The sequence below is a fragment of the Podarcis gaigeae genome (assembly GCF_964106915.1).
Source record: "Podarcis gaigeae genome assembly, chromosome: Z".
NCBI classification, from domain to species: domain Eukaryota; kingdom Metazoa; phylum Chordata; class Lepidosauria; order Squamata; family Lacertidae; genus Podarcis; species Podarcis gaigeae.
The window spans coordinates 2,499,549-2,510,043 of record NC_139691.1 but is presented as its reverse complement, the minus strand read 5'-3'; the positions used below and the strand labels follow the sequence as shown (position 1 = coordinate 2,510,043).

Sequence of the window (10,495 nt, the reverse complement as noted above, 5' to 3'; positions counted from 1 at the left end):
TAGAGGAAAACCACGGCTGGGGCCTGGAGGCAACAATGCTCTTATCCTTCCTAAACTGGCATTCAGGGGCCCTGGGGCTCTGATCCTGGAGGATCAGGTACAGACCTCCACAGCTTTCACCAACTATTAGTCTGTAATCCCTCTCAGGGCAGAGATCTGTTCTCTTGAACTCAGGAAAGCACGAATGGGGAAAAGGTGGCCTTCCATGTCCACCAGCCCCGGTCAGCACCACCAAGAGCCAGGGATTATGGCAGTTGCAGTTCCATGCACCACCCAGGGTGGAAGGGGAAGGTTGCCGTGCGCACAGGGTCTCGTTCCAGGTTGGAGGAAACTTGCAAGGTCAGTGTGGTGCGGCAATCAAGTCTCAAACTAGGACCTGGGAGACAAGGGTTTGAATCCCCCACTCGGCCATGAAGATCATTGGCAGTGACCCTGGGGGCCAGTCGCTGCCTCTCAGTGTAATCTACCTGCCAGGGTTTGTTGTAGGGATGGGAGGGGTGGGGAAAACCATGTACACCACTTTGTGCTCCCTGTAGGAAAAATGCAATAAATAAATAAATCTAAGATAAGCAATGCATAAACATCTTCATATTCCCCCCCCCCCCATACGAACCTGCCCATGTTTTGAGATCTTGCGGGGAGGCCTTTTTCTCAGGCCTGCCACTCTTACCGGCACGCTTGGTGGGGACGTGAGACAGGGCCTTTTTGGTGGTGGCAGCTCCCATGCAGCTTTGGAACTACCTGTCTAGAGAGGCCAGACTGGCTCCCTCCTTGCTTTCCTTACATCAGCAGGTGAAGGCCTTCTTGTTCCAGCAGGGAACTGGCTGCTGTTACTGAAAGGGCTGGTGCTGTTTTTATTTTAATTGTATGAATTTTATAAATTTTATATATGTAGGTAGTTTTAATTTTATTAATGTTCAATGGTTGTTTAACGATACTTTCCCTATGTGTTTAGTGGTTCTTGTTTTTATATGTAAGCTGCTTTGTGTCCAGATAGGGGGAAAGGCGGGATATAAATAAAGATAAAATAATAATAACAACAATTGGACATTTAACATCACAAGCAACACTGTTAATAACTAACTGCTATGCCACAGGCATTGTTTTTAAATCTCCACAATGTCTGAGTTATAGCAGTTACTATAGTAATAATAATAAAGTGGACTTTGGAGGGTGGGAGTTTAATAATAATAATAATTTTATTAAGCCGATTAGTCTCCAAGCGACTTACAGCAAATATCTACCTACCTACCAGGACATACGCAACACAATACCACAATACAAGGAAGGGGAAAGGGTTGTGTGTCATGCATGAATATATATAACCATAAAAATATATATAAGCCATAAAAATAACAACAAACAACATTAACTAACACCCCTCCTTCTTTGCCCAGTGGAGCAGCAAAGCAAACCACCATTCCCCCCCCCCAAAAAAAACCCACCCCAAACACAAAAAATAAACCAAGCAGCATCGGGCATGTCTCTGAGCTGCCTGTATCCGCCCTCGCCGCCTGCAGGAGGTCCCCCTTTCCGCCCCGGGAGGTCCCGTGGCGCGCCGGCCTCCTTCCTCCCTTTCTCCCCCGTCGCCTCCATTCCTGGTGCCCGCAGCCGCTGTCTCGCTTCAGCTCCGCCCCAACGTACCGCATCACTCGGGAAGAGGGAGACGCCGGGAGGAGCGTCCTCCTTCTCCTCCTCCTCGCCGCCCTCGTCCTGGGCGAGCCGAGCGCTGCGCTCCCGGCTCCTGCCTCCTGCTCTTTGCTGCGGCGGCGGCTGCTGGCGCGCGCGCGCGGCAGGGACTCGCTGTTGGGGCGGCCGGGCGATGCTCTTGCAAGATGCCGGTCAAGCTCAAGAACCGCTACAACCTGGTGGACGATGCCGGAGACTCGCGGGTGCCGCTTCACAACGAGGAAGCCTTCCAGCACGGGATCCACTTCCAGGCCAAGGTGAGCCGGGGCTTTGTGGCAGGCGCCTTTGCGCGCCTTTACGCACGGGATCCCGCGCTGCCACCGCTGCTTCCTCCAGACCGGAGGTCCGGTCCCACCGCCCCACCCCGTCTGGCGACATCCCAGCCGGGTTCCCTCCAGTACCCGCAGCCGTGGGGCGCATATTGTCACCTCTAAAGAAAGAGGTCTGCCCGTGCATGTGCAGAGTGCTTCTCAAGACGCGCTTTGATTCCTCGGCAAGCAGCTCTCCTCCTCCTCCGGCGTGTTTGACTAGTAAGCCCCCGTGATTTCCCCGGTCAAAGCCGTAACTCGGAGCGCTGAGGAAAAGGGGTTCCCAGAACATGTGCAGAGCTTTTGGCTCGCGTTGGGCAGCGAACCCCTTGCATGTTTACAGACGCCTACCGCCTTTGCTCCCAGTAGAAAGAGTGCTTCAGATTGTAGCCTTTGATCCAACACCTAAGAAGGCAGGAATCTCACAGGTGCAGCTTTCCCTCATCATTCCTGCATACAGGGAGTGGGAATAATTCCTTGTTTAGGATTTCTGCCTGTCGTAGAAGTTGTTACAGGTACAGAGGTCCTGTAAGAAGAGAGAGGTGACAACTCTTTCCTTCACCTTTTATTTGGTAGTGGAGAATGCAGCAATTTCATGTGCCTGTGAGGTGGGGGGTCACCTGAGCCCCCTAGGCACACTGTCCACACCTGGGCATCCAAGCCCACTGAGCCTCTGACCATGTTTCAGCCCCCAAGGCAGCCTGCAGGCCTTGTGCACTGGCCGGCATGTGTCAGACAAGTGCTGGAGCTCAAACCTACCTGAAAATGTGAACCCCCTCCCTAAGCTCAGGCTCCCTACTCCTAGCACTTAGGGAAGGGGGCTAGGTTCCCACCTAGGTGGCCATAGTCATAGCCCCTAAAATGGAGCCTCCATGTGCAGGGGCAGTGAGCCCTCTGGAAACATGGCTTGCAGGCTAACAACCTTCCTGGGGTCATCCAGCTGGCTGCTTTTGCGGACAGCGTGCTGGACCAGAAGGACCTTTGGTCTGATCCGGAAGATCTCTCCGTTGCCTTGTAGCTAAATAGAACCTCTGTGTGTAGCTGCAGTCTGCTTCTGAATGCTGGTAACTGGGAGCAGCAGCTGCAAGAGCGGGGGAGAAAGTACGCCCTTTATACTCTGCTTGTGGAAATCCCTCAAAACGTGCAACTGCCCGTTGCTTAAATTGTGGTGCTGATCGAGATGGATGCTTGGCCCCATTGCAGGAAGGTTGCACCGCTGTACATGGTCCGAGCCCCTGTTCCTGAGCCAGACTGGAGAGCAGCAGTCCCAGGGGAAGGGGTGTGAGTGATTCCTCGCTTGTTGCATTCCTTCGGGGGGGGGGGGGCTCCTTAGCACACAGGTAGCAAGAAGGTAGATTAGGATCTCCTGGGAGATATTTGGGTAACTTGGCAGCAGTAGGTGTTCTTATTACTAACTTCTGAATGCTTACCAGTTGCTGGAGGCCACAGGAAGGCAAGTGATGCTTTGGGGCTCAGATCCAGCTTGCCAGTGGGGCGTCTGGGTGGCCACTGAGAGAAGAGCAGGCTTGTCTTATGTTCTTATATACTGTTTTAGAAGAGTTTCTTGGCGACTCTCTTTTATACATTCTTAGCTCTCTTTCTCTCTCTTTTGTATTTTGTCGATGAGTTGTTTTAATTTGTGTGAGCCACCTTGAGTCCCAGCCTGGGGGAAAAGTGGGATATAAATAAATATAATTACAATAATAGATTGACAGGGCTACCTGCCTCCCAGCTGCCTGACAATAGCATGGGGGTGTGCCTTATACAGAATCCGGCCAACCACCGCCTATCTAGCTCAGCGTTGTCCACACTGACAGGCAACAGTAGTGGCTTTTACAGTTTTGCCGATGGGAGACATTCCCACCCTAACCTGAAGATGTAGGGGATTTAGCGTGGGACCTTCTGCATGCAGGACAGGTGCTCTACTACTGAGCCACTGTTAACCATGTGCTAAGGTAGGTTGCACTGTGGGTTAAACCACAGAGCCTAGGACTTGCCACTCAGAAGGTCGGCGGTTCGAATCCCTGCGATGGGGTGAGCTCCCATTGTTTGGTCCCTGCTCCTGCCAACCTAGCAGTTCGAAAGCACGTCAAAGTGCAAGTAGATAAACAGGTACCGCTCCGGCAGGAAGGTAAACGGTGCGCTGCTCTGGTTCGCCAGAAGCGGCTCAGTCATGCTGGCCACATGACCCAGAAGCTGTACGCCGGCTCCCTCGGCCAATAAAGCGAGATGAGCACCGCAACCCCAGAGTCGGCCACGACTGGACCTAATGGTCAGGGGTCCCTTTACCTTTAAGGTAGGTTGCCAGAAAAGGCTGCTTGGGCTGGTGGGGCATCAGGAGTTGGGGTTCATAGGTGTTGACTTGAGAGTGGTTTCTGGTGTGGCCCCAGGTCCCAGGCTATGCTCAGAGAGCTACTGTGCAATGACAGTTACAATTAGTAGTCCAGAATTCTCATAGTGACCAACCATATGCCCTGTGGGAAACCCACAAGCAAGATTAGAGGCAAGAACAGCCCTTTCCCCTCCTGTGGGTCCCAGAAACTGGGATTCATTGCTGCAGAGCCGAGATGGCTATCCCTCTCCTTCTCCATGAATCCGCGTAAGAGCATCAGCAAGTACAGCTGACCTGCAGGTCTTTCCAGCCAAATTTAAAAGGACTCCAGCTTTTATTCTTGTAGTGTTTGGAACTGGCTGTTCCCACACCCTGCAGTCAAAATGCGTTTATCCCAAAAGATTTGCGATGTCATTTACAGAGGGAAAAACAAAGTCAAGAGAGTCGGGCCAACCAATTTCTTTTTAATTGCGTCCTAATCGGATGGAGCCAAGGAGGTTTATTCAGGGAGTGAAGGGGCGCAGATTCAAGAGGTCATAACGGTTGTATGATCTTGTTGCATATAAACTGGCTTATCCTGCTCAGTTTGGTTTCATATTCAAAATTAATCTTCTCTGGTTTTCAGAGTTTAAATCTGTTGGGCATTTTCCCTGCAGGAATCCTTAGGAACCTGCTCTGGGGTGGTGGTGGGGAAAACTTCCTCACGCAGGATCCAGTCTTCAGAAGTTGCCTTAATACTCAGTCAAACCCTTGATCCATCCAGCCCAGTATCTGACAAGCAACAGTTCTCCCTAGTCTCTACTTGGAGATTCCAAGGAATGAGTCTGGGAACTTTTGCTTGCAAATCTGGTGCTTGTGCCATTGAGGCCTCAGCCCCATCTCCTCCTTGTCTGAATTGAGACTGGTGTGATGGTTGTGTGCTGCCACATGTGTCCTATGAATAGCTCTGTGGGTCTTGAAATCTGGGGGGAGAATATGCAGGCTGTGTTGCTGACGCAGAATTCCTCATCAAGCAGAGCAGAAGGGGAACTGGTTCTTTTTAAGCCTAGAGAATGAAGGTTTCCATGGCAAAATTTAAGAAGTGTAATGTGAATATTTGCATTTGAAGTGGCATTTAAGTGATTCCAGCATTTAGGTCCCAGCTTTATAGAGGACTGAAAACAAAGTCTAATATTCCTTGGAGCCTCTAATCATGTTCTTGTCTGCCTGGACAGCCAGTTGCTGATACCAGTTTGGTATCAAAATCCCATTTGCGTCTGAAAACAACACAAGCTTCCAAGCTATACAGAACCCTTCACATGGCAGAATGGCAGTGGTATTTTTTGCCAGCTGTTTATTGCTACAACTGTGCTCAGCGGATGGGCAAGAAAACCTCAGTTCTGCCCTGCAAATAGTTCTGTGTCACTCTGAAGGGACACGTGGAATTTGATTTGACCGTTTGACCTGTATTTAGCCTGTCTCCCAGTGTAGGTGGTGCAGAGAGAACCCAAATCAGGATGTGATTATCTTGTGCAAAAGTAATTTGTAAATGCTTGCCAGTTGTGCAGGGATGAGCTCCAAGCGAGTCTTGCGATGTTGACCTCTCTTATGGGCCCAACCTTGCATTAAAGGCGCTCTAAGTGGCAGCAGGATGGTGGGAGGAGCTGTGTGAAGACTGACCTTCCGAGACAATAATGGGTGTTTTGGAGGGCAGGAGTGGGGGCTGGGGGAGAGAGATGCTTTAGATGCCGGACACTGTCATCTGCCCCCTCCCCCTTCTCAAGCTGTGCCACTGCTTTCTTCCTTTTTAAAATAGCCAGCTCCCCTCCCTGGCTGGGAATCTTCCCTTGCCAAACCCTCTCAGTCATTGTTCCCAAAACCACAATAAATCCTAAGATTGCAGTCCTAGAACCCAGTTGCTAGATAGTTTTAAGCCCTGTGGGATTGAGCCAAGCTAGTTTCTGAGCAAAACCATGCCGAATATGTAACGCAGAGAGTGGTGTTTTCTAAAGGAATTTGAGCCCAGAAGCACATTAGCACTTTTAGAAAATATCTGAAAAAATGGGAAAGGTGCAAAGGGACATCTTGTTGATTTCAGAGGGTGGACGGGCTTTTAAAATGGTAATAGTAAGAATATTATTAATAATAATCATGTGTGGTGTATCAGTCTGTTATTAACAATGGTGCTCATGCTTTTAAAGGAATGCAGATGTTTATCTTCGGATTTCCTTATATCTTGCAAGCTTCCTCAAGCCTGGAATTAACTATTAGAATGCCTTGGTATTTAATAAAGATTCCCCGAACAGAACTTGTGGTGAAGCACAAGAATAGGGTAAAGAAAGCCAAGGTCATCAGTTCTTCATAGGAGAGGGAGATTATAGTCTTGGGAAAACATTGGTCCCTCTCATTGCCTGAGTAGTGATATTCTGATGGACAATCGTGAGAATGATCAGCACCTGAGAGGGGGGGAACAGTGATTTCAGTACATCAGTTTCCCCCTTATTATTCAGGGTTATTGGCTTTTGTTGTTATTACAGTGGTACCTCAGGTTAAGTACTTAATTCGTTCCGGAGGTCCGTTCTTAACCTGAAACTGTTCTTAACCTGAAGCACCACTTTAGCTAATGGGGCCTATTGCTGACGCTGCGCCGCCGGAGCCCAATTTCTGTTCTCATCCTGAAGCAAAGTTCTTAACCCGAAGCACTATTTCTGGGTTTGCAGAGTCTGTAACCTGAAGCGTATGTAACCTGAGGTGCCACTGTATTATGTTATGTATTTTGTGTTTTTATTTTGTAATTTATGCTGCAAACGTCCCTGTGATCTTCAGATGAAGGGTGGTATGAAAATTTAATAAATATAAAATAATAATAATAATAATAAATAATAATAATAATAATAGTCATAAATTAATTAATGAAGAAGAAAAAGAAGCAGACCCTCATTACTGCAGATTGCAGTCTTCTAGGGGACAGAGCCCTGTGCTTGATTTGCTTTGTGGTTTGACATTCTTACACATCAGGCAGTGAGCACTGGCTGTTCATCATTTTTATGAAGGAAATATGTTTCACAGTTTCGTGGGGGTGGGGGTGGCACAGCTCTGCTTTGGACTGCAGACCCTAAAGTGCCAAAGGTGTCTAGGAGTCTGGTCTCCGTGAAATAAGACGGATTGCAGAGTGCCACAAAGACCCCTGAGCCCCAATAGAGCTGGAAAGGGGAACAGGGCCTGGAAGCACCTGGGGGTCCTGATCCTGCCTACTTCGCAAGGCTGTTGTGAGGTTAAAATGAGGAAGTGGGAAGCCATGTACGCTACCTTGAGCTCCTTGGAAAAAAGGAGGGCTATAAATGCAAACAACAACAACACAGGTGAAACTCAAAAAATTAGAATATCGTGGAAAAGTTCATTTATTTCACTAATTCAGCCTGAAAGGTGAAACTAATACAGTGGTACCTCAAGTTATGTACTTAATTTATTCTGGAGGTCTTTTCTTAACCTGAAACTGTTCTTAACCTGAGATACCACTTTAGCTAATGGGGCTTCCCGCGGCGGCGGCGCAATTTCTGTTCTCATCCTGAATCAAAGTTCTTAACCCAAGGTACTATTTCTGGGTTAGCGGAGTCTGTAACCTGAAGCATCTGTAACCTGAAGCGTCTGTAACCTGAAGCGTCTGTAACCCGAGGTACCACTGTATATGAGACTGACTCGTGACGTGCAAAGCAAGATATGTCAAGCCCTGATTTGTTATCATTGCGATGATCATGGCGTACAGCTTATGAAAACTCCAAATTAACCATCTCAGAAAATTAGAATATTCAAGGAAATCAGCAAAACAAGGATTACAAATTGAGCAAGATTGGACCTCTGAGAAGTAGAAGCAGATCTCGCTTTGCATGTCATGAGTCGATCTCATATATTAGTTTCACCTTTCAAGTTGAATTACTGAAATAAAGGAACGTTTCCACGATATTCTAAATTTTTGAGTTTCACCTGTAAATAACATTCCCTCCTGCAGCATAAACAGGAGAACAGGTTTGGCAGAGGTTCCCTTCTTGATCTTCTGGATAAGCTGCAGCAACTCTTTCAGCTCCAGCTCCCTTCAGCACCAGCCAGTGTGGTAGTGGCTGGCTAGGAATGGTGGGAATTGGAGTCCACCAACATCCAGAGAAGAAGAGGAAGAAGAAGAGTTTGGATTTGATATCCTGCTTTATCACTACCCTAAGGAGTCTCAAAGCGGCTAACATTCTCCTTTCCCTTCCTCCCCCACAACAAACACTCTGTGAGGTGAGTGGGGCTGAGAGACTTCAGAGAAGTGTGACTGGCCCAAGGTCACCCAGCAGCTGCATGTGGAGGAGCGGGGGATCGAACCCGGTTCCCCAGATTACGAGTCCACCACTCTTAACCACAACACCACAGAGGGCACTGTATTGCTTCTGTACCTGGCCTGCAGGTGGCCAGTAAAGCAAAAACTGGTGCCCTGGGATTATGTGTTTTGCTCCTGGCATAGGTCCAGTTGCAATCATGAGGATAATTCTGGGCACCAGGTTGGCGGCCGCAGTTTAAAGACCTACCTTGGTCCATAGTTAATTCCATTTCCACTGTGTGTGTTTCTCCTCCTTGCATACTGGGACAAGTGAATTGTTGCAAGAGCAAGATACAGTCAAGCAATACAGTAGCTAAGATCATGTTGTTGTTTAGTTGTGCCCGACTCTTCATGACCGCATGGACCAGAGCACGCCAGGCACTCCTGTCTTCCACTGCCTCCCGCAGTTTGGGCAAACTCATGCTGGTAGCTTCGAAAACACCGTCCAACCATCTCGTCCTCTGTCGTCCCCTTCTCCTTGCACCCTCCATCTTTCCCAACATCAGGGTCTTTTCCAGGGAGTCTTCTCTTCTCATGAGGTGGCCAAAGTCTTGGAGCCTCAGCTTCACGATCTGTCCTTCCAGTGAGCACTCGGGGCTGATTTCCTTCAGAATGGATTGCTTTGATCTTCTTGCAGTCCATGGGACTCTCAAGAGTCTCCTCCAGCACCAGAATTCAAAAGCATCAATTCTTCGGCGATCAGCCTTCATTATGGTCCAGCTCTCACTTCCATACATCACTACTGGGAAAACCATAGCTTTAACTTATACGGACCTTTGTTGGCAAGGTGATGTCTCTGCTTTTTAAGATGCTGTCCAGGTTTGTCATTGCTTTTCTCCCAAGAAGCAGGCGTCTTTTAATTTTGTGGCTGCTGTCACCATGGAACCCAAGAAAGTAAAATTTCTCACTGCCTCCATTTCTTCCCATTCTATTTGCCAAGAGGTGTTGGGACCAGCGGCTATGCTCTTAGTTTTTTTGAGATCATAGAGTCGTAGAATTCTTGTGTGGGAAGCAACCCAGGGGATCCTCTAGTCTAATACCTTGGCCAATAGACATTCTGTTGTGGCGAATGCAACCTGGATTTAAGGTACCATTTGGCACCTAGCTTATATATCTGAATTTATAACACTAATGCCAGCCTCCCCCTTCTTGGCACTTTCTTGAAATCTGAGTGTTCCTATGTGCTCCATCCACTGTTTGCTGATGTTCCCATGGCAGCCTTTGCCAAGCTGGTGCCCACTAGATGTCTTGGACTCCAGCTCTCATCAGCCCCCAGGTGGGCTGGATGATACATTGACCCCAAATGGCTTTGAGGTTCCCCCCCCCAAAAAAAATATTTGGAATTGATTGTAAAAATCAAACAAACCAATGGTGACCTCAGAACAGTTTACAGAAAGAGTGAAACAACGGAATTATCAGTAAAGACACGTGAAACAGCTATTTGAAACATTTAGTTCTTAATTTAAATAAGTGGTTGAAAAATACTTGGAGTCCTGCAGTGATTTCATGCTCTTTATTGCAGCTTGTAAAACAGTGACCGAATTGTCCCCCAAACCTCAGGCTTTTATATACATTATTTACACAATGAGTCCCGCCTGATTGGCTGAACCTGCTTCCCTCCTGGAGCCTAATTGGTCTTCTCCTGCAAGCCAATCAGTTGTTGCATTCTTAGATCCTACCAGCCTAATAGGCTGATTAACTTCCTCCTGGAGCCTGATTGGTCTTCTCCTGCAAGGCAATCCGTTGCTGCATTCTGGGATCCTACCTGCCTATTGTTCTAGGGATCCAAGCTTAGTACATACCAGTGATGAAACTAAAAACCAGATTAAA

The 10,495-nt window shown here is 48.1% G+C and overlaps 1 protein-coding gene across 2 annotated transcripts in view; it reads left to right on the top strand.

The window, feature by feature from the left end:
* Window positions 1-1,623: 1,623 nt before the first annotated feature.
* The window catches only part of LOC310836457 (carboxyl-terminal PDZ ligand of neuronal nitric oxide synthase protein-like), a 50,417-nt gene continuing 41,545 nt past the window's right edge, over window positions 1,624-10,495 (top strand). Inside the window, exon 1 of one of the 2 annotated variants that reach the window (XM_083721773.1) lies at window positions 1,624-1,946. In XM_083721773.1, coding sequence (XP_083577899.1) covers window positions 1,836-1,946 — 111 coding nt within the window. In that variant the 5' untranslated portion in view covers window positions 1,624-1,835. The remainder of the gene's footprint in view (window positions 1,947-10,495) is intronic. The other variant, XM_083721774.1, reaches the window with a different exon arrangement.